At 34.5% G+C, this 25,253-nt stretch overlaps 1 protein-coding gene across 4 annotated transcripts in view; it reads left to right on the plus strand.

The window, feature by feature from the left end:
- The first annotated feature begins 221 nt into the window (after positions 1 to 221).
- The window catches only part of LOC149818338 (2-dehydro-3-deoxyphosphooctonate aldolase), a 34,776-nt gene continuing 9,744 nt past the window's right edge, over positions 222 to 25,253 (plus strand). For 3 of the 4 annotated variants that reach the window (XM_089984496.1, XM_089984495.1, XM_089984494.1), the window contains exons 1-10: positions 222 to 282; positions 2,288 to 2,352; positions 3,251 to 3,348; positions 3,450 to 3,546; positions 4,398 to 4,463; positions 12,138 to 12,197; positions 12,291 to 12,365; positions 19,710 to 19,794; positions 20,735 to 20,793; positions 22,804 to 22,848. In XM_089984496.1, the coding sequence (XP_089840622.1) occupies positions 2,317 to 2,352; positions 3,251 to 3,348; positions 3,450 to 3,546; positions 4,398 to 4,463; positions 12,138 to 12,197; positions 12,291 to 12,365; positions 19,710 to 19,794; positions 20,735 to 20,793; positions 22,804 to 22,848 (621 nt within the window). In that variant the 5' untranslated portion in view covers positions 222 to 282; positions 2,288 to 2,316. The remainder of the gene's footprint in view (positions 283 to 2,287; positions 2,353 to 3,250; positions 3,349 to 3,449; positions 3,547 to 4,397; positions 4,464 to 12,137; positions 12,198 to 12,290; positions 12,366 to 19,709; positions 19,795 to 20,734; positions 20,794 to 22,803; positions 22,849 to 25,253) is intronic. The other variant, XM_089984497.1, reaches the window with a different exon arrangement.

Raw genomic sequence — 25,253 nt, forward strand, 5'->3', positions numbered from 1 at the left:
TGAAATTTTATACCAGACCGGGGCCGACCTGAGTACATATTAAGACCCACAATTTTCCAATGTAAAAATGATAAAAACTATTATTTTACCCGGTATGGCCCGGGTGCGAGTATGGTTTCTCTTATGGTGGGTTCGATTAGATCCGGATCCGGACCAGGTTTGATTCATTATGAACCAAACCCGACCTGTTGACACCCCAAAATATAAGCTGCCATAAAACCCTAAATCCCTCGGCCTCTCTCCCTCTCTCGAGTCTCGAGTCTCCAGAACGAAGAAAGCAAGGTACGATTTCCTCTCCTTAATCTCTACGGAGTTTTCAGTAGATTTTTCTGTTTGAATATTGGTTTCCTCCATTGTGTAACCATAGATTGAAGTATCCGAATATCTCGTAGAACCCCTTTTCCTTTTCGGAAGTTTTGATGGTCGAGTTCTTCCTCATAAACTCCATCTTTTATCTCGTTCAAAAAACTCCATCTTTTATCTCGTTCAAAAAACTCCATCTTTTATCTCGAATTTCTTGAGCTTTTCTTGAAGATTGTCAACTAAATCGCGAGCAAATTGACATAAGTAGAAAAACCCATGTCGTTGCTGGAAACGATTGCGAGGACTTCGGCCAAAACCGGGCCGCGAGAAAATCCCAGAAAATTCCCAATCATTTTGAATCCCAACGACATATTCAGTCGATTGAAGCTTGAGAAAGAGGATTCGAGTGATGGGTGTTTGTTAAAACGGGTCACCGGTTGGGAAATTTTGGAGAAGGATTCTGAAATCGTCGAATCGGGGAGCAAGTTCGTCAAAAGCTTGAAGCGTAGGATGAAAAACCATAAGTTGTTCACGAAGGAGTTGTTTCTAGAGATGCTGAATTCATTCTTGAGAAAATGATGTCGGAAGTCAGCCTTCCGAATGCAGAAATGAAGTCAATTGATCCCAGTTACACTTGTTTGCTGATTGGTACAGTTGGGATGGTTATTAGCCAATCCGTCATGCATGAAGTTATCCCCACCATTATCCATATTTATTCAAGTTATCTGCATAATGTAAAAATCAACACTGAACACAAGGAACATAGCTTCTTGTTCAGTCAAAACAAACACTGAACGTAGAACAATTATTACAGAAACATGCATTCTGTCTGTAACAAAGTTTTGTAACAAAAACACATCGTGTGACCACTCGATTTGGCCTCCTTCAAAAATCCGATCAAATTTTTTAGGGTATCAGCTAAATCAGCCCCGATTGTATTGATTTCGAGGGTGAACGGATACATTTGAAGGGGGTTTTCTGGTTTGTTTTCTTCTAATTCTTCTCTCTCTTGGAATTCCGGTTGCATGTTATGGTGATAAATATGTTGGCATTTTCATGCATTTGATCTGCCTTTTTAACTGATTTCTCAGCATTTTAAGCATGGTTTTAGTTTATTTGAATGCTCATTTTATTGTTTCATTTACTTTTTAGTTTATATTTTTAGGATTTTTTTTTCCATTTTCGAGTTTTGATTGAGTTTATCGGGTATGCTTGTGGAAAGTAGCGGGAGATGGTTTTAGTTTATCGGGTATCTGATTGAGTTTTTGAGTTCTGATCCATTTTCAATCTTGGATGCACCCATTATCTCTAGAAATGTTGAGATGGGTGTCTGTCAGCAGCGCTGCATAAAAAATGCCCTCTTTTTAATCATACCACACACATTTGACGGCAACTTTGAGGGAAGTAAAAACTTAGTTGTGCTTTTGTTATCGCTCCTGCGGAATTGGGTGCATTTTTTAAACATTTTGAATAAAAGAAAGAAACACCCGGCCTCCTCTGTGGCGTTGGTAGGTACCCTCTTTCTCTTTTTGAAAGAAACCATCTATTGCAGGTTTTGTCATGTTTTTTGAGATTATGGTTGTGTAATTTCTGTGTCTCCCATGTATTTCAAAACAATGCCACTCTTTGAACATCTTAACATTAGCTTTTATACATAAAGAGGGCCTTTGTATGACATGTGTTGGCTGCATCCAGAATTGAGCTGATTTAAGCATAATGCAATGACCATTTTCAGGACATTTGAAGCATCTGTTTGGGCCATTCCCCATTTTGAAAATGACGAGCATACTCACAAATGAATGCTACCATTGTGGTTCCATATTCAACATACTCACAAAGACCTTTCCTTTCAAGATTACAAGATCCATTGTTAAGGCTCATAACTACATATATAGCTGGACATTTATGTTTCATTATATAAAGCAAAAAGTCTGTTTGCCTTCACAATGTCTTGATCTTTTCTCCTTTCATGACTCTGATACAGACGAAGGAAAAAAAAGGCAATCTCTTTGGATGGATCCTTCCACGGTGCTGTTTCATGAGCTCAAGGTTTGGCTTTCCTCTGCCCCACCTGCATGCCACATCTTTTGGCCTTTACATTCCCTGCTCCTTCATTAATTCTTTTTTCCGACTTATTTGTTTTCCTCTATCTCGTCTCGTAAACAACTCCCAAAATTCATGCGAACAACTCTCTCTACAGGTTGTTGGTGATTTACCTTCCGGTTTGTGTACATGGACTTTAGACAGTTTAATCAGGTCTGATGCAAAGAAGAGGAAACAATTTTTCATGCAACCAACACATTTTGCTCTTTCATTCATATTTATCTATTCAAGTTCCTTCTCTTGCACCTCAAATAAATGAGGAGCCAACTTCATCTTTTAGGCCTAGTATATTGTTCATTAGCTCATGAACCTTATTATCTACAATCTTGAGCTCTCCCTTTTCATGTAGACAGATGATACGCGATACCTGTTAACTCATCTCTTTTGCAGTATCATGTAATGTAGGTGGAATGCACCCTTCAGCATTGAGCATGTTGTTTCAACTTCTTCTTGGCTAGATTGGCATGCTCTATGAGCATAACATTGTGTTTACCCAGATTTGTTTGACCATTGAGCTGAGCTGCATTTCTTACAATAGAGTTCTAGTTTATGTGTGTTGATGGCATGATCATAGGATTCATCAAATAGTTATCTAGTTGTTTATGACTGCTAAAACATATCACGACGACACTTGATTATGCTTGCCTAATAAACCAGAAGTAACCAAGTATCCTTTTTTTTCTTTACTACTAGAATTGTCCTTGTTTTAAGATTTTGCACTGGTGGCACCACGTATTCACATCTTGTGTGTTATGGTTTAGAACATCCCCAGTCCTGCATTTAATGCTTTCAAATCTAGTTAACCTCATTCAAACAAAATTTTTCATGCCTGAGCTTTGGACAGGCAGCAGAGCCATTCTTCCTCTTAGCTGGTCCAAATGTTATAGAATCTGAGGAGCATCTCTTAATGATGGCCAGACATATAAAGAATATCACTTCGAGGTATGTGGTTTTTGGATGGATAATCTTCATATGTTTACAACGGTGGACGTATTTTGTGTTTCTGTTTCGAGGACCAACGTGAAGCTCATGTACTCTTCTAGAGTTGGCTTGAAGCTTGTTTTCAAATCAAGCTTTGACAAAGCTAATCGCACATCCTCAAAGTCGTTTCGTGGTCCAGGCCTAACAGAGGGCTTGAAGGTGGCAATTTATCCTTCCTAGTATTATAATTATTTGCAGTTCAATTTGTTGTATTTCTAGAGATCGGTTAATTTGCTGCTTGTCTTCACCTATATGCTATATTGTTTAGGTGAATAGTTTACTGCCAATTTTGTAATGCAGAGACTTTTACCTAAGCCTTGACACAATTAGATTGTTTATAAAATATAATAATCTGCTAAGATATTGGGAAATTCTATTCATGATTGTCTGTTTAAAGGCAAAATTTTTGGAGCTATGTCACATGAATACAGCTGCAGATACGGGGATGCAGCTATTTGTATGAAGTTTCCAATATGACTAGTATATAAGAGGATATGGAACGTGGTAGGCAAAACGTATCTGTGTGACATAGCTTTGGAAAGAGTGAAGCATATCCCTCAAATTGTATAGGTTAAGCATAAAAAAATTTAGATGATGCAGTGCTTATCTTGGTATAATGTACTACTCAGGTTTTGGTTATTGTTAATGTTCTGTTTTGAATCCTTGCTAAATGTTGGCTTATATGTATATATACATATATATTATAGATGTATTCATGTATACACACTCCTTAGACCTTCAACTCCTATCCTTGTGGTAAGCCACTATTTTTACTTTTAGTCTTGGTTGTGGAGTGCAAGTCAATACAAAAGAGTTGTTGGCTATAGAAAACTAGTGACATGCAATCAACATAGAAAGACGTTCCTACTAGATATTGTTTAAACAATTTAACTTGTTCTAGCAGCCTCGAGTCTAAAAGGTTACTTTCACATTGGTGAGATCATGTTCATTGAGGTTGTTTGTCATTTGATTTAACAGTTACTAGTTCTTTCTCTTCTTTTTCTTAACAGATTCTTGAAAAGGTTAAGACAACATTTGATCTTCCGATAGTGACAGATGTTCATGAGATAACCCAGGTGCTTCTTGGTGCTTTGAATGTTCTATTTGATGAAATTTTTATTGTGGAGATAAATGCATCATTTAGATCATGGATGTTAGTTTTATCATATGCAGATTGCATGCTTTTCTACTTTTGTGCTGTGTTTCTTATTGCATTACCATGAATCTTTGTTTGTAACTAACCTTATATGTAGATGATAACAAACCAAGAGGCAGGAGGAAACATTCTGGTCACATAATTTAGTGGCATAGCAGGCAGAAGAAGATCAATGTCTTCTTCTTGGATGGGTGGATGCTAGTCTTGAATTTACAACCCTCTTCCTTGAACCAACATGGAAACAGAAGCAAAGGGAATTCTCAATTTTATTGATGGATTGTTGACTTTTGGTTTGACCCATGGGTAGGCCACTACAATCTAGTAGCTCTCCTCCCCGATATTGGTGTTTCCACTTCTATTGTCAAACCTGGTTGGACTATGGTTAAAAACGGCGTGTCTGGCATGATTTAATGATATCGGCCCAAGTGTTAATAACATGACCTTGACTGTCAACTAGATTGATTGAAATTGAGTCTATTTAGGATGAAAACCATAGTGTTGATACCTAAAGCGGTGAATCAGATGCCTACAATAGGCCAAGCAGCTAGGAAGAAGTGTAAGGAATGAGAGTTGTTGAAACTAGCATATTGGAAGATCAATTTGCCAAAATAACCTCGAGTAGCTATGCTATTATAGGTTTCTTCCTCTTGATTGAATCTGTAACCTGCATTAGCATATTCATTTTCAGTAGTTTCCCTAATCAAACTAAATGTTATAAAGGAACCATGCAATCAAATTGATTACATCCATATTTATAGACTCAAATGCTTACTACTAAAACTGTCACAGAACACCAAACAGTAAGCATCACAATTGACCAAAATTACTGGAGAGAAGGGTCTTACCTAAGTAGAAAGTAAAATTATAAGACTGAAATTTGACCCCTGAAAGATGCCTTTTCTCCTCTTCTAAATTCTTGCCTACACTCTTTATGCCTCCCAGGCTTTAGGCCTGTGTTGTGTAGGTAGATGCTAGCTAAGAGAGGCATTATGAGGAAAGAAGTATTGATGAAATAACAGTAAATGCAAAAAACAATGCCATTAAGGGCTTACAAGATCACAAGCTATGACCAATGCCACTAAGGCCTTACAAGATCACAATCACAATGCCGACAAGCACAAGTCTATTATGGGACAATACAATAACCAACAAAGGGCAACAACAAAAGCACTAAGTGCATATAAAACATTAAAGGACTAAATAGAAAAACACAAAACATAAAAATATTCGTCTTTATTGAGCATAAATACTTAAGAGAAGCATTGAAAAATGAAAGGGGATAAAAACACCTATTTATACACGTACAAGAGAAGGGAAGACCTCAATAGAGTTGTTGGATTGTTCCAACAACTCTATTGACTAGTCAAAAAAGAACCTAACATCACTATTTGGTATTTGACCAAATAGTCCCTATAAAAACAGAAAAACAAAGAAAAAAATAAAATAAAGTGCTAGTTTACCCTTAATGGGCATAGCATATTACAAGAATTGAAATGACCAAAATACCCTTAATGGGTATTTACGTATTACATCATTTATAAATAAAATATATATACATATATATGAATATATATATGCATATATGTACAATATGAACCAAATATATATATATATATATATATATATATATATATATATATATATATATATACACACACACATATACAACTTAACACTCTTCCTCAAACTTACGGTGTGATATACCAAAAGTTTGAAAATACAAAAATAATCAACGGGAATGATCAAAGTCTTCAAGTTTCTTCATTAGAAGCCTTTAACTTTATGTCGCATCAGAGAATTTTGCAAACACAAGTCTCTAAATGTCTTCATTGGTGATCATCCGCAAACGCCTTCGTCAGTTATCTCCATATTCATGATATGATGCATCAAATATATTCCTTTCTCAATTCATCGCATCTTTAAGAACCTGTAGAGCGAACAAAACAAAGGTTCAAACCAGGGTTACCGGAAGCGCCTAGCTAAAAGGGGAAGCGCGAAACGTCGCGCTTCCGAAGCGTGGGGGGAAGCGTCCCCCTTTTTTGGGAAGCGCGCTTCCCTTTAATGGGGAACGCGTTTCCCTTTAATGGGGGACACACTTCCCTTTAATGGGAAGCGCGCTTCCCATCACACTCCCCCCTCGCTTCCCCCTCGCTTCTCTTGTTTTTTTCAATTTTTTTGTATTTTTTATTTTTATTTTTTTCACTTCCCCCTCGCTTCCGAGACGCTTCCTAGGTCGCTTCCGAGACGCTTCCTAGGTCGCTTCCGAGACGCTTCCCGAATCGGTCCTAAGTGGTCCCACGCTTCCTAAAATTTTGAAAGTGTCTCGCTTCCCGCTCTCGCTTCCCGTATCGCTTCCCGCTCCCGCTTCCTCAACTGGCAACCATGGTTCAAACTACATAAGGAAAATATCCTAACTTAATAGTTATAAAGTTTTAAAAAACAATATATTTTCAAAACACGAATGACACTTCAGAAGAATTTAAAAAAAGGTAATAATTTTTAGAAACATGAGATAATCATTAAGAAAGATAAGAGGGATATTCCTCAATGATCAATTTCTATGAAATTAAACCATAAACTCAAAATCAACATATTTTTTAAGAAGACATAAATGCTGACCAATAAGAAGATGCGATCACTAAATGATATATAAATCATCAAGAAGAGAAACAATTATGCATAAATGATATCCTAAGCATTTCAAATAGCAACATGCATATAAAATATTACAATTCAAAAAGAGACCTCACGAAGAGAGGATTTAATTAAATTCATGCAAACAATAATGTGAACATGCTAATTAATATGAAACACACACATATATGCAATTAAATCATATTTAATGCACATGAAACGATAATAAAAATAACTATTTTTATCAATAAAATCCACATAGAATGCATGAAGTTATTTTTATCAATAAAATCCACATAGAATGCATGAATTTAATGTAAAGAATCAAGTAGCCTTCGATTACAAACCAAAGTGCCCAATATCTAGTGGGCAACACACAAGTGTTTACTTAAAAAACACTCTCAAAACCCACAAAAGGTCTCACACAAGAAGGCTCACAATATAAAGAATAAGATTTTTATTAAACATCACAAGTATGCAAAAATGCTTGAAATTTTTATCCATAAACATCTTTCGTACAAAGAAAAACAATTAGTAAAAGTTTAGAAATTTTCAAGGAGAGATTTAAAAAACCCCACATTACAAAGAGAATGATATTTGCAAATCAATACAATTTGCAAAAAATATGAAGAGATTAAAATTCTCACAAATATCAAAAAGTGATATTTTTCTAACTTCAACAATAGTTTGACTACCACATGCAATAACCTCATTAAGCCTCCAAACCCCAAAAATCAAGTATATCAACGACTAGAACAATAGCATAATCACCATGCCACTAAATGGCTAAAAATCACATAAAAGTCTGAATAAACATCTCTTGTCTATGTATAATGACACTCAAAACAAGTGTATTGACTAGAACAAGACTATAACAGGAATGCTACTAATGGCCAAAAAACATACACAAAGGTGTGAATAAACATCTCTTGTCTACATATAATGATACTTAAAACAAGTGTATCAACGACTAGACAAGAGTTTAACCAATGGATGAACATAACTCACCACATTGAAACACATCTCTTGTCTACATATAATAACACTTAAAACAAGTATATCAGCGACTAGAACAAGAGTATAACAAAAACGTCACTAATGGGTTAAAAACACGCACAAAGGTGTAAATAAACATCTCTTATCTACGTATAATGACACTTAGATAAGAGGCATAATAAGAGGAAATACACGAGGTAAAAGAACTTGTAATGAAAACAAGCTAACGTCACTAATAAGAATATTAATCTTTAACAATCTTTCGAAACACCATGGTTTCAAAAATAGACAGTCATCACAGATACACATAATTATAAGCGTCCATAATAAAGACAATGGCAAAAAACAAATGAGTGATTAAACACTCGCACAATCAAAGGCCACATAACTGTCAGTTAGAGCCAAACTAAAAGTTGACAATCTAAGCTGATATAAAACAAGGTGCACACAACTCACCTCAAAAATATCTCTGATTCAACAATAACTAGTTCAAAAAAATGATGCATCATATGAAAGTCTTGGATAATACAAATGCCATAAAAAGACAATAAATACTCACCAAAATCGATTTTCAAATAAGTGAGTTCCTACATAAGAACCAATTTAAAAAAAAACAAAGTTTCAAATCAAATCCTAATAATGGTAGATGAAAACTTCGAATGAATATAGTGCAATCATATACACAATAAGGTGCCAATTGATGCAATCAAATGCAATGCAATCATATGCAAGATCAATATAAACAAGCTATATAGAGAGATAGCTTAATTTAGATTACAAGTCTACTATCAAACAATCAATGCTATATAACATTAAAGAGGGCCAAAACATATATAGAGATTCTCAAAGTACCGTATAGAAAAAGAAGTATATACACAAGTATAACTAATCATGGATACTCATAAAGAGTAATAGATTAAGTCACTAAGGGCACAATATAAAAATTTATATTTTATAAATAACAAGTATGCAATGAGTCATAAGTCTTTTAATCAAGAATATACATATCCACCAAAGATCTAGGTGGACAAGCACGTCCATCAATAATGGACAAATACTAAAGTGAACCATGAGGGAAACACTTATAACACCCATAAAGGGCAAATACAAAGAAGTTTCTCATGATTATCAACTTAATATTTTATTAAAAACTAAGTATGCAACATAATCCCATGCAAAACATGTAAAATAATGCCATGAGACTAAGAAAACAACACAATTACAAGTACCACAAAAATGATCAATAAGAAAAACACCTAATATCATAACTATTGTCCCACAAAAGGACCATAAAAGGCATTTATTAAAGTGAATGACTTCCCATAAGAAATTATACTCAATACCTTATGCACAAATAAACAATAATATCCATCATTTAAGGCAATCTTAAGTGCATAAGTATCAAATATTAATATAAAAATTATTTATTCATAAGTTAGATCATAATTTTTAACACTTCATATGCTATTTTTAATACATCAAGAGTAAAGAGAAAAATTAAACACAAGTTTAAGCAAAATTTCATAAGTTCATACTTGTGAAATACACACAACATCATTATTTTAAAATATCTCAAATTATTTTAAAATATGTCAGGTTTTTCAAAAGAGAAAAAAATAAAGTTCAATAATAAATACGAACATGATTTGACATTTATAATCATGACTTGTTCAAATAAAGCATCTAAATGCCAACAATACATGCTCAAGCATACAAGATTATATATATATCAAATAAAGCAAGTTTTGAAAAATTAAGATTCAAACATGATTTCAAAAACATACATGTATATAATTTCTCAAGATTAAACAAATAAGCCTTATAAAGTATTTAATAAAAACAAGTCCAATGATAATTAAAAAAAATTAAAGTTTTTTAAAAAAAAATAACAAATATATAGATTTTAAAGATATAGGATACATACCGAGTCAAGATTTCTCTTGAATCCAAACCACACAACGATCATGAATCCTTCACAAAGCACAAACTCAAACCAAGAACAAACCAATGCCACTAAGGGCTTACAAGATCACAATCACAATGTGCACAAGCACAAGTCCACTATGGGACAATACAATAACCAACAAAGGGCAACAACAAAAGCACTAAGTGCATATAAAATATTAAAGAACTAAATAGAAAAACACAAAACATAAAAATATTCATTTTTATTGAGCATAAATGCTTGAGAGAAACATTGAAAAATGAAAGGGGATAAAAGCACCTATTTATATACATACAAGAGAGAGGAAGACCTCAATAGAGCTGTTGGAGCTTTTGGACTGTTCCAACAACTCTATTGCTATGTCACAGGGATTCCCCAAGACAGGTGCCGCACCCGCGTCGACGCGACACGGGTGCACGTGCGGCACCCGGTGCGGTCAACCCGACCCTGGGTGCGGTCAACGCACCCAGAGTCATTTGGTCCATTTTTTTGATTAAAAAAAATCTGCTTTGGAAAATAAAAAAAGAGACCCTTGCTTTAAATTCATTTAAAATGCATTGAACAACATTATTTTCAAGTGAATAAATTATCATTAAACTCTCTCTCTCTCTCTCTCATTTAATAGTAATAAAACTTCCTCTCATCCACCAAAAACATAAAAGGAGTTTCTCAACAAGGCAGTTTTGTTAAGTGTTGATAATAGAAAACTGTTTCCTAAAATCTATCTTGGAAATTAAAAGCTTTCATTGAGAATAGGAAAGGTCTCCTAAAGTCCAATGTGTAAATTAAACCCATATTTTGAAGTTTTAAATGATTTTATTTAGATTCTTGGAAATTAAAAGCTTTCATTGAGAATAGGAAAGGTCTCCTAAAGTCCAACGTGTAAATTAAACCCATATTTTGAAGTTTTAAATGATTTTATTTAGAAGTTTCAATTTTGGACCCCCCTTCTATATATATATATTTTACATTTTTGCCCCTGCCGCACCCCCACACCCTAGGTTTTTGAAAGTGCCGCACCCGCACCCGCACCCGCACCCGCACCCGCACCCGCACCCGCACCCGCACCCATGTGACATAGCTCTATTGACTAGTCAACTCTACATTGACTAGTCAAAAAAGAACCTAACGGCTATATTTGGTATTTGACCAAATAGTCCCTATAAAAACAAAAAAAAAACAAAATAAATAAATAAAATAAAGTACTAGTTTATCCCTAATGGGCATAGTCTATTACAAGAACTGAAATGACCAAAATACCCTTAATAGGTATTTACCTATTACATCATTTATAAATAAAATATATATACATATATATGAATATATATATATGTACAATATGAACCAAAAATATATATGTAATATGTATGAAAATACATATATATATACAACTTAACAAGTATTTCCATAGAGAAGCTTCTTTCTGCTGTTCCTTCTACCTCACTCTTATCTCCAAACTCTTATTTCATCATCTCGAGTTTGGGGGAATCTTGAAATAAGTCCTAGTCCTAGCGATGTACCTGTCATTTGTATGTTTTGCTTGTGTGCATCTATTAAATGGTTTGTATTTGGTACTAATGAAGGTATGGAACTATCGATCCGGAAATCATAGGTTCAAGCTTTTGAGTCAATCTGACCGCATAGATGTGTTCAACATGGTTTGTTTGCTAAGGACCAAACCGTGGATCGTGTTATTTCAATCTAAAAATATGATCTTTTGAGTTGTGTAATTTTAGTGCATTGTGGGCCATTGATTTTTGAAGCCCTTAAAAAACCTGCTTGCATGTCACAATCACATGATTCAAAACTCATTTTGTACTAAACAGACTTTGTAGATCACATTCATAAGGTCCTATCTAAAAAAAACCTTCAAAATATGAAAGGAAGGTGATTTATACTCAATAGTTCCATGCTTTCAAGTCAGGTTGGCTTTTCTTTTACTAGGTTATATTTTCATTTTCAAGAACTTGATTAACAAATGAAATGATGTTATGTCTGATTACAGTTGGTCATTTACAGTGTGAGCCTGTTGGAAGAGTTGCTGATATTATTCAGATTCCAGCTTTCCTATGTCGTCAGGTTTGAGTTCCCAGTTAGCTTTGCTAATAATTTGCTTTTCTTGACCTTATTTGTCCAAGATGATGTTTGATCAAAGCTGTCTAATTTTAGTAGACGGATCTTCTTGTTGCTGCTGCAAAAACGGGGAGAATAATAAACATTAAGAAAGGACAATTCTGTGCTCCTTCTGTAAGTTCCTCTGTATTATATTTAGGGAGTATGCTTGATATTCTTCAATGATTTGGTTCAACATCATGTATTATGAGTTCATGTGAACCATGTGGTGCAGCTTCCTGTATAAAATGCATGTCTTTCTTGCATATTGTATGTGATGTGGAAGAAAACATAAGCAACCAAGCAAAAGCAAGAACAAGAACATTTAAGGAAGTCAAAAAGATCAACAGTAAGGTAGAAAAGGTAATCTAGAAGCATCATGAGGATGAGGCTGCTCAAGGTGATAAGGACTATTGGAACTACCCTCTTCCTGGACATAATTTTCTAAGAGTTCTTATGCCTTTATTATAAAGGGGAATAAACATCTAAAATTAACAAATTTGGGACTGGTCGCACTAGTATATACATGTTAATAACCCAAGTACCTAGTAAAGTTAACTTTTCTAATACTTCTCTTCAAGCCCAATTTAGATATTTGGGTTTAAAATGTGTGTGGTGGACTTAGCCATTCATTCATGGTTTTATTTTTCTATTACTTGAAGGTGCAAGTACTCCTTAGATAAGTCTTTATCAAGAGAGGTCATGGCCCTTGTGTTGTGATTTATGTCACATGGATACAGACGCAGAAATGGACACGATGCAAAAGCACTTGGTATGACAACAGTTCTAAAAAATTGGGACATGATGGCACAGTTGTACACATAAAAATGCATCTAGTGTGTGTGTGTGTGTGGGGGGGGGGGCATATTTGCTACAGTCATTTGAGGTACAAATGCCTCTTTTTTTTCCATGGTTTTCATTTTTCGGTTGTTTTTCTTGAAACTGACCTTACAGATGGGGTCTACATGTTTTTCTTAGTGGGAATCGGCTCTTAGATTGTCCCATTACGACAAGTAGGCAGGTTTTTGTAAGGCTTCAAAAATCAATGGAACTACAATCTATGTAGTCAAAAGCCCCGACTAGTGCGCCTAGTCGGTGTAGGCATAAGTCAAACACCTAGGCTTGACAATTCCTAGGTGGGTACCTTAAAAGGTACCAATTTTGCCGACTAGGCACCAACTAAGGTGCCTAGTCGGCGACTAAGCTGCCTCCGCCTAGGTGTGAGGGCAGTTTAGTCATTTATTATTCATATATATATTTTGTTATTTTTTGTATATATATAATTATATATATATGTGTGTGTGTTTGTGTGATTTGTTCTGTGAAATCATGAAAACATGATTAGTTATTATATATATATGTTACTTTGCTTTTGGTATTTTTTCTGTGAAACATTAAAAGCTATGTAACACGGACTCTTCTAATAGGGCACCTGCACCTGCACCTGCACCCGCACCCATGCAGGTGCGACACTTGGACATGGTTTCCTTTGTGTCAGGTGAAGTCAACTACACAGAGGTCCATTTCTGTCCAAAAGTAGATTCAGTTGACCCTAACAAAGTCCAGTTTTATATATATATATATATATATATATATATATATATATATATATATAAATGCACACACATACATGTAGTGTTAACTTATGTATGTGTTATTGTGCTTCTGTGAAATGTTGAAAGCATAATTTGTTGATTATACTGAATATATTATGAACAATTAAATATATATATTGTGTGTACAATTGTATATATGTATATTCTGGTTATGTATATTAATATATTTTGTGAAAGCATGTATAATAAAAACATCTTATTAGTAAAAGAAATAAACATATTTTTATGTATATTTTGTGTACCTTTTTATATTTTAATTGGGGTATTGACTAGTCCCGCCTAGTCCTCGACTAGTCTTCTTAGGGGTCTACTGACTAGGCATTGCCTAGCGCTTTTGACTACATAGACTACAATGTGATACTTTCCTGGGTCAGAAAATCATGTTTTTTGGTCGAAAAAACATGATTTAAAAGCCAATTCCCACTATTTTGGATGTGCTGCATCCATCTGAGGTAAGATTCGATCAAAACAACCTGCACATGAAGATTGAAGCCGTTTCTTCCTACAAACGTTTGTAATAATACTTTACCCTATATATATATATATATATATATAGAGAGAGAGAGAGAGAGAGAGAGAGAGAGAGAGAGAGAGAGAGAGAGAGAGAGAGAGTTTAACCTAAAGCAATAAAATATGAATATCATCTCAAGTGCAAACTCTTGAATAGTAATTCTAAATCACTATCACATATATCTACAATTTTCCCTCTTTTTCCTACAACTGTAACCTTAGAAAAGTAGGAAAAATAAGAAGAGATAAGAAGTAGGAGAAGAGAAGGAAAGAGAGACTAGCTTTTCAATTGACACTTAGACTTTAATGTTATTCTTTGGGCACATAAAAGGGACAAAAATACGCTTAGAAAGTAAGCCTCCTGCAAGTTAGGATGGGTAAAACATGATGCTATAAAAAATGGATAACGTTAGGGCTTCTCTTCATAAATGTCTCCCTCAAGTTGGGATGAGGAAAATGTCTGCCATTCCCAACTTGCTTGTGATATCTTCATGATTTACTTTGTTCAAGGCCTTTGTGAGCACATATTCTAGTTTTTCCTGAGTGTGAATATATAAAACTTTGAAGACCTTCGTTTCAACATTTTGTTAGATGAAATCGCATCAATATGCTTGGTTTTTTTGTGAAGAACTAGATCATTTGCAATGTAGATGACAGACTTAGTTACTTGTCATTGTGAGTGTTACAATGCATCCCAATTCATGCAAAATACCCACAAGTCACAATCCCTCACAAGCACCAAGTGTCATTCCCATGTATTCAGATTCTGTAGTAGATTTAGAAACTACATCTTGTTTCTTCTGCATGAGATAAGATTGCCTCCTAAAAATGCACAAAGACTAGATATAGACCTTCTTTCATCAAGAGATCCTACCTAACTGGCATCTAAGATCTGTATATAAAGTGACCATGATCTGAACATAACAAGCCTTTGCTTGGGTTCTTCTTGAGACACCTCAATACCCTTGAAACAACCTGCATATGATGATTGGTTGGAGAGTACATGTACCTGCTCAAAACTCCGATAGCATATGAAATGTCAAGTCTAGTGATAATAAGGTAGATTAGTTTTCCAACTAATTGCTGATATCTAGTAATATCCACTAATGACCACTTTTCTAATGAAGTTTATTGTTTTCATCCATGTGAGTATCAATGGACTTACAAATTTTCCTTCTATTTTCATTCAATAAGTCCAATACTTTGAGATTGGTGGATGCCCTTAGATGACTGAGCACCTGAGTCCCAAGAAGTATTTCAAACATTCTCAAGTTTTTTGTATTAAAGGTATCTTTCAATTGGCCTTTTAACTCCTTAATTTCCTTCTCATCATCATCTGTAATTACTACATCATCCATATAGATAATAATTACAATAATATGAGGTCCTCTCTTTGTGAAGAGTGTGATCGTTGCATTGTGAAAATCCAAAATGAATGATAACCTTCAAAGCCCAGGGAGATTGCTTGAGTCCATAGATGGCCTTTATCAGTTTGCATACCATACCGTCTTTCTTTTCTTGAATAGACCTTGGTGGCAATGACATATACACTTTTAAATCTTTATGAAGAAACACATTCTTCACATCCAACTGAAAAAATAGCTATCATGTATGAATTATGAACACATTCTTCACATCCAACTGAAAAAATAGCTATCATGTATGAATTATGAATGGTTAGAGAAAGAATCACTTAAATTGAATTAAGTTTAGCTATGAGAGTAAATATTTTTTGATAATCAATGTCATAGGCTTGAGTTTACCCCTTTGCAACTATACTTGCCTTGTACCTTTCAACCGGCCTATCTGATTTAAATCTAATAGTATACATCCACTTACATCCAACCACTCTTTTTCTTTGGGGCAATGTCACAACTTACCAAATTGATTATTTTTTAGGGCCTCCATTCCTTTTATCATAGCATTTTCCCCATAGTTACTGGAAGCACTACTATAAAGTGGGAATCATGATTCCCAAGAAGCGAGAACCGGAAGCAGTGTGGAATCATGCTTCCTATGCATGAGAATCGTGATTCTCCAACAAGGGAATCTCAATTCCCACGTTGAGTTTTTATTTTCATTGGAATTATAATTCCCAAGTTAAGGAATTAAATTCCTCATTTATAAGAACTCTATTTATTCACCATTTGTAGTGTGATTTTGTCTAGTGCAGACACAGGCCCCTTTTTTCTATTCATCTCAAATAAATGCACAAATTTGTATAGTATATGAAATATAAATTCACATGACTTTTAACTTTATTCTTATTGTTTTGATTGCAAAGAAACTTTTATTTTTTTGAATTACCATATCTAGTTTGATATGTTTTTCTATATACATGTTGGACTGTTGTGCTCTCTCTTAATTGCAGTTGTTCTTTGTTTCATAATATAGCTAAATTTGTTCAAAACTTCAAATTACTCAATTCTTGAACAGAGAAGAAATAGCTTATCAACCTAATTTGTATTATTTTTTGCACAACTCAGGATCTTTTATGTATCTTATATGTAGCTTTATTATATTACAATTACTATCTTCATACCTATATTAATATAAAATCGTTAGCAATATATAATTAGCTATATGTTGTTAGATATTTGTTTTGTTAAGATACACACACACACATATATATATATATAACATTGTTCACTATTGTATGCTTCTTATTGTTTAAAGGTATCGTATAATAGTTTATTATATTGTTAGGCTCAGTTGAAGTTTCTTAGAATTGTAATATGTGGTGAATTATACATCAATTGCTACACAAACTTTTTATTATCTCAATGTTTTGTATCAAAACTCTTAATTAAACTTATGAACTTGTAGTTTTTAAAGGTTTTACATTTTTATTGATTCTATGTGTTATTTAGTTATCCTATTAATAGATTGGACATCATTTTTTAATTATTCATTTTGATATACCTTTTTTCTTCAAAGAACTTCATTCTTTAAAAATTGTTTTCTTACATCCATCATTTTATCATTATTTCTCATAATTTCTTATATTGCTTCTTGAACGATTCCCCGTACTGGTTCCTATTCGTTACTCGCTTCTCGAATTCTCCAAAAATTTGGATTGACTGCTTCCCGATTCCAATTCCCATTCTGGCAACTATGATCTTTCCATTGTGGAGCTTTCAAGGCTTCTTCCAAATTCTTGAGAATAATAATAGATTCATTGTTGGTGACAAAAGCTTTACAGGACTTGGATAAACAAAAAGTAGGAGACATGGTTATACACGTCCTTTTTCCTTTTTAGGTGGCTATGGAAAGGTCAAAGTCATTTACTTTTTCTAGAACATCCAAGTCTCACTTCCTGAAGCTCGGTAGATTTTTCATGTAGATAGAGGGCATGAATATATTCCTTTCACGTCTAGAATATATGTGCACTATAGTAGGCTTATCCCCAACTTGTCATTCGTCCATTCATACCTCGTATGAGCGCTAGGCAATCATAAAGTTGACAGCTCGTTTCTATCTCGAAGGTCCTCCTCACCTTCATGCTTCGCAAAGTATGTCGTATTCTCAATGAAAACTACATCGATGGACACAAAGCTCTTCCTAGATGATCAGGTCATAACACTTATAACCTTTTTGAGAAGAGGAGCACCAAATAAAGATACATCTCCGGTTTATCTGCAGTAAAATAGTCCAAGCAAACCAAAAGAAATGGTGGCACGATTGGGGTTCAACAGCGATTTCTATCATTACCTTTCCCTGCACCATACAATAAATGCAAACCATGAAGGATGGAATTGCAACCTGATTCTATATTTCCAGACACTCCTAATGGAGCCAAGAATTTCTGTTGCCTCATTATCATGTTAAGAAGGAAATTGGAAACCTGAATCTAACAAATTCATCAATCACAAAGACCTTCACTCTATGTCATTTGATGAAACACACAATAAGGTCGCATCAGAATAATATTTGTAAAATCTAAAGCAACATCAGATCTTGTGATAAAAATCCTGAAAAAAGCTTCAATAATCTTCTAAAAACTTACTTTACTGAATGCATCAAAACCCAAAGATCGCTAACCCTTCCACTGTCCAGTCTTGACATCAACACCAAATGTGATCTTCCTGTCTTAACACTTTAGCATTTTGAAGACGCCTTCTTAGAGCCCTACTGTGGCTCTAATACCATGTTATCTAACTGGTATCTACATTTTCCCTCTTTTTTCTTCTAACTGTAAACTTAAAAAAGTAGGAAAAATAAGAATAAATAAGAAGAAGAAGAATAAGTAGGAGAAGAGAAGGAAAGAGAGAGAGTGTAAATGAGAATAGGGGCTAGCTTTTCCATCAACATCCTAGACTATTATTAATGTTATTCTTGTAATGAGAGCAATAATATAGAACAAGAGAGCGCAAATGCACAAGGGGTCACTTATGGACCAATTACAATCAATAACAAGAGGTATATCACCTCACAAGAGAGCAAGAATTAAAAAATAAAATGATATTATTGCCAAACTATGCTTCACAAAGCATAGAGAGTACAATGGGGTTTAACCCCTTTAAATAGACCTCAAACTGGCTGGTCCAACTAGTCATTAGACCAGCCCAATGGCTAGAAATATACCCGTTGGGACCAATCCAACGACTAGTTGGACTGGCCCAACAGCTGTATGTTACAGAAAATAAAAATAAAAAATAAAAACAGTAAAAATACATTTTACAAATCAGCCCCTAGTGGGCCAACACCTATTACAAATGTGAAATGACTGAAATACCCCTTATGGGTATTTCAGTTTACAAACATATAAGAAATATATATATATATATATATATATATATATATATATATATATATATATACAATCTAACATAGTGCATTAACAATTCTTAGGGAGTATAAATAGGGCATAAATACCCTTAGTAAGCAAAACTTTTGACAATATACATGAATATGAGTCAAACATGATGCTATCCATAAAAATGAACAATATTAGGCCTTCACTTCATAACCACATCAAATAAAAAGACCAAGTTGAAATTGAAACATAATCTAATTGATTACAAATTTTAAAAGAAGAATGCAGTTGAATACAAAATAAGTAATCCAGACCATAAAAGGAAATAGATAAAGTTAGTGACACAATGTTGATTGTGTCCGACAATCTATGTCCATGAAGTTTCCTAGTGTGTCGTTGTGTCGAGACATGATACACATGCTAAATGAAGTGTTTGTCTGAGACAGACTACCATTGTAGTCCTAAAGGTGCCTGTTATTTGTGAAGCTTCCAGATGACATCTTATACATAATTGTTGATCTTATAGGTGCTATCTCTATGATATTGAGAGTTCAGCATTTATAAACCATTGCTAAGGTAATTATGGATTTTTGGCAGGTCATGGTAAATTCTGCAGAGAAAATTAAATTGGCAGGGAACCAGAATGTAATGGTTTGTGAGCGAGGCACCATGTTTGGTTATAGTAAGTTGTTTTATGTTTATACATTTTAAGTAGAAAATGAAAAGACCCCATATATTGTAACAAATTGGAAAATGCCCAAAAATCTTCATCTTTGGTAATAACATGAATCATGATAATGTCTTTGATATTTTATGATATTTTATGATATTTTCTGAAAATTCATTTTTCAAATAATTTGCACTTGTTCAATTTTTGTTCTTTTGTCTTTGAAATTTCTTAGACTTCCCCAAGAGAACACTTCTTTCAAATTCTGCTAAAAAACTCTTGCTGATATTATGACAATGCATATATTCATGACTTGATGCGTACACTGGATACATACCTATATGTATATGTTTGTATGCTATGTCACATGGACTCGGCTCCAAGGTCGCCGCACCTGCGTCGACACGCACCGACACGGGTGCGGCTCGGACTCGGTCAACCCGACCCTGGGTGTGGTCAACGCACCCAGGGTCATTTTGGTCCATTTTTTGGATTTTTTTTTTTGAATTTTTTTTTTTGAAATTTTCTGGGCTACAGCTGTAAGGAAAAAAACCCATCACAACTAAAAAACCTGTACACTTTCAAGTTTTAAGTACAGAATGGGCACAACTCAAGTTTTTGTGGTTTTTTCCTGTATGAAGAAAGTGAATTATTACAGTGTATGAAGAAAGTGCCCAAAAGTGAATTATTCCTGTATGAAGAAAGTGTACAGAATGCCTTCACAACTCATCACTGGGCACAACTTTGACCGAGTCTTATATATATATATATATATTTTAAATATATATATAGCCGAGTCCCCGTGTCCAAAATTTTTGAAATTGCGCCGCACCCGTGTCACACCCGCACCCGCACCAGCACCAGCACCCATGTGACATAGCTTGTATGTATATCCATAAACAAACATGGTTTACCTATTTGATTGATAATTGGGATTATTGTCATCATAAAACAGATGATTTGATTGTTGATCCCCGCAACTTGGAGTTGATGAGAGAAGCAAACTGCCCCATTGTAAGTCAATTAGGGATTATGCAATTCTTTATTTTATTTTGCCCTAGATTTTCATAAATGATATATGATTACTAGCACTCTGATTATTCTGTGGAAGTATTTTGTAGAACTCAAAAGAGAAAAAAATGGTGCATTATAATATATTATGGAATCCAAAGCTTGGTTTTAAGATAATGCAATGATCATGTTGAGATGGCAGAAGTTTTAATATCAGTCCTATATTTTTGGTCTGATGCTGTTTGGAGTTTAAACCAGAGTTATCAGAAGCTTCTTAGATAGGTGGGAAGCCCGTTTCCCAGAAACTCGCTTCTAAAGCGCGATACCCCTCACTTCTGAAACTTGATGAGAATCTCGATTCTCCCGTGCTTCTCCTATGTGTTCCACATGCTTCATCTATTCTTTTTATGTGTTCTCTCCTATGTCACATGGGTGCGGGTGCGGGGATTCGGCACATCCAAAAAACCCTGGTGCAGGGGTGCGGCAGGGGCAAAAATGTAATACATACACACATACACTGTAGGTTCCCCCGGCGCGGGTCGGGGTCCAGTTATCGACCCAGCCTGCTGCGTTCTGCTGACTGTCATGATTCAATCATGTCTGAAATTCCCTGGTCTTCACGAAAAAAAATATTAGCAAAGGTTTGATGTGGTTTGTTGGAGAGAGTCTTTACGAGGCCTACGACTCCACTGCCACACCATTGCCTAGGGTTCTTCAAATTTCATTTTATATACAGTTGCACACATATGACAACTAAAAGAAATTTATTGGATTTGACATGTGGAAAAGAGAGGTCTACACAAGGCTACGACATCTCGTCATGAGAAAAGTGAATACTAATAGCCACCAAGGCTACCACCATCATTATCATTTATTATGGAGAGAGAAAATCCTTGACGAAGAAGGATCTGGATCGTTGAAGCCTTGAAGGATAAAGACTTCAAAAGGCTCTTGAATTTTGGTTTTAATTTTTGAGGAAGATGGATCATCATTTCCAAGTTAACAGTGTGTTTTCCAACGCTGCGAATTAATTGTTTGGAGGCAGGAATAGCATGGGAATCTGGGATGCCAACAAAGCTCGTGAGATGTTGTGGACACAAGTGCCCCTTTATAAAACAAGAGCAGCATCAAGCAGCTGTCTGCAGAATTTTTTTAAAAACTCCGCAGCCCATTTCGTAGGGCAATTTTTAAAAAAAAAAAATCCAAAAAAATGGACCGAAATGACCCTGGGTGCGGTCAATGCACCCAGGATCGGGTTGACCGCACCCGGTGCCGCACCCGCACCCGAACCCGCGTCGAGTCGCATCGACGCGGGTGCGGCACCCTGCTAGCCGAATCCCTGTGACATAGGTTCTCTCACTCTACTTTTCATTTTTTTGTATGTTTCCTCTCACGCTTCTCATTTACTTCCATGTGTTTTTTCTAAATTGGAAGTCATCAATTTTAGATTTTGTTAAAATTTTAATTTTTATACTAAAAAGTCGTGAAATTTAAGAATAGTCACTTTTATTTTAGTTTTATGTGTTCCATTTCGATTCTCATTCAATTCTTATATTGTTTTTTTATTCCTCGCTTCCTCTATATTTTAAAATGCATCGCTTCCCGCTTCCACTTCCTAGTTTGGCAACCTTGGTTTAAACCCCAAAAAGAAAAAGAAAGGAAAACAATTCTCTAAGGTAATGTGATTTTCTTGTTGAGAAGTTGAAATTTCCTCAAAAGAAAATCTTTCAATAAAGGATTTGTATACATCAACGTTTGGAAAGAGAAGCTAGTTGGTCATTCCCCACCCAGTGGTTTTCAGCATAAATAGACATTGTTAGAAAGCAATTGATAATAATAACTGGTGATTTACAAGAAAAATTAGTTAGCAAGCTTCTTCCACATGGGCAACACTCTTGATTTTAATAAGTCAGACCATTCTTTCTATATATATAACCACTTCCATTTGGTTAATTCTTCTTGGTGCTAATCATATTTCAAGTGTTTGAGCTAATATTATTAAGTTTAATACAGGTAGCAGATGTTACACATTCGCTGCAGCAGCCTGCTGGCAGAAAGGTTTGGACTCTTTGTGTCACCATGGTTAATTTATTGCATATAAAGCAGATATTCTTGCTTCTTGTCATACACACAGCAATTCCATGAATATGAAGAAAGATTCTATCCAATTATTGATGATGTATCAATCATGTTCTAGGATGAGTCCTGCTCAAGCAGAAGGAACTCGAGAAATACATATTCCTTTATATTTTCCAGAAAATGTGCCATAGGTTGATCGATCTTGAACTTCAATATTGTCTGAAATGAAATCCTCCAGTTATTATAGCATGTTATTGTGGCTTTGAAAGCACATTCTATGGTGTTAAGGATTTTTTTTCTATCCTTTTGTTTCTCTTTCCTTTCCTTTTACCATGGATACTGTGGGTTCAAACAAAATTTTCTATTCCATGGGATCAACTTTCGATTCCATAAATAGAGCGTGGCATTAACAGAAATTGTTTATGGATAAAAAGACTGTATTGCGAATAAAGAATATATGTAAAGATAAAATCTCATTTGCATATGAAACAGGGAGCTTTTCAGTCTCACCTGCTATACAATTTATGACCCAAAATATTCAAATCAGAAAAGCAAAAGCAAGAATCATGTAGAATTGAAATTTTTTCAAACAGCTTTAATCTTAGTATCTCAGTTTAAAATGTTTTTGTAACTTTAAATGTATAAATAAAGGCTTACACAAATGTAAACAAACTTAATTTTTGGCATGACAATGCAACATATTTTTCTAGATATGGCTTGGACCCTTTCAAGATGGGGATAAAGTTAACAGATGCTCTCCTTTAGTCTAGTGAAACACTTGCGCTTCTGGGAGAGAGAGATCAAGTTCTATTGCCTCCTCTTTCAACTTTATGAATAAGGTAGTGGCACACAATACTATTCTTATGACCCATTAAAGTTCATAGTGAAGCCTTTGGCAACCCACTTTCAATGTTGACTAGCAGAAAACAAAAAGGGGAAAAAGAGGAGAAAGGATGAATCAAACTGATCACTTAGGTGACCATGGCTAGACAAACCTGTTAGATTTATATTGCTGCCTTAAATGAAGAAAAGGAGCCAAAGCATTTTAATTAGGCCTGCAAAAGTTCTCGCTAGGTTAAAGCCATGAATGATGAGATTGCAACACTTGATGAATGTAACACATGGAAAGTTATGAGTAGACCTGTAGATTGTGTAGTCATTTTTTTATTTGTTATATCTTGTTTTGAACATAGTTCTTTTTTTTTTCGTTTCTTTCTTTTCTTATCTTCTTATGGGTATTCCAGTCTTTGTATGTTTCCTTGTAAGCCCAATAAAAGGGGTAGATTGTTTTGTATATCATTTTCTTCTATCAATAAGACATTTTGACTTTTGTCTTCCACTGTACTGTGTGTGCTTGTGTTTTCTTCATATTGCAGTAAATCAAGGATAGATAAAAATGTTATTAGCTGTATGGCTTTGTTGAACCAGAAATGTTTGTTGGGGCGAGGGGTGTGCACCTCGTTATATCACTCATTTGTTTATTTGACCATTATTATTATGTTGGATGCTTATAATCATGTTTATATGTGATGACTATCTATTTTTGAACCCATGGTGTTTTGATAGATTGTTAAAATTAATATCCTCATTCTTTTTAGTGACATTAGTTTGTCTTCGTTGGAAGATCTCTTACCTCGCGTGTTCTCTCCTATTATGCCTCTTATTTAAGTGTCATTTTCTGTAAACAAGAGATGTTATTTTGTGGTGAGTTATGTGCACTCATTGGTTGTTCACACTTTTTGTGTGTTTGTATTATGCTCTTGTTCTAGTAGCTGATACACTTGAATATTGAGTTTGTTTCTTATTTAAGTGTCATTTTATCTAGACAAGAGATATTATTTTGTGGTGAGTTATGTGCACCTATTGATTATTCATATTTTTTCTGTGTTTGTATTATACTCTTGTTCTAGTAGCTGATATACTTGAATATTGAGGTTTGTCTCTTATTTAAGTGTCATTTTATGTAGACAAAATATGTTGTTTTGTTATGTGCACTCTTTGGTTATTCACCCTTTTTGTGTGTTTGTTAAGCTCGTAAGTGGCACTGTGATTGTGCTCTTGTTCTAGTAGCTGAAACACTTGAATTTTGAGGTTTGGAGGTTTACTGCGGTGATTGCTTGTCGTAGTCGAACTATTGTTGAGATTTGTAAAATATCATTTCTTGATATTTGTGGGATTTTTAAAATCTTTTCATGAAAGTTCTAAACTTTTACTACTTGTTTTTTCCTTGTATGGAAAAATGTTTATTGATAAAATTTTATCCATTTCATTGATATATATATATATATATATATATATATATATATATAAGATTGTTATTTGGTTCTTTGTTACGTTGTGTGAGTGAATTCTAATGGGTTGTGATTTACGAGATTGCTCTCATT

The sequence above is a fragment of the Nuphar pumila genome, chromosome 13, assembly GCF_984573655.1.
Source record: "Nuphar pumila chromosome 13, dmNupPumi1.hap1.1, whole genome shotgun sequence".
Classification (NCBI taxonomy): domain Eukaryota; kingdom Viridiplantae; phylum Streptophyta; class Magnoliopsida; order Nymphaeales; family Nymphaeaceae; genus Nuphar; species Nuphar pumila.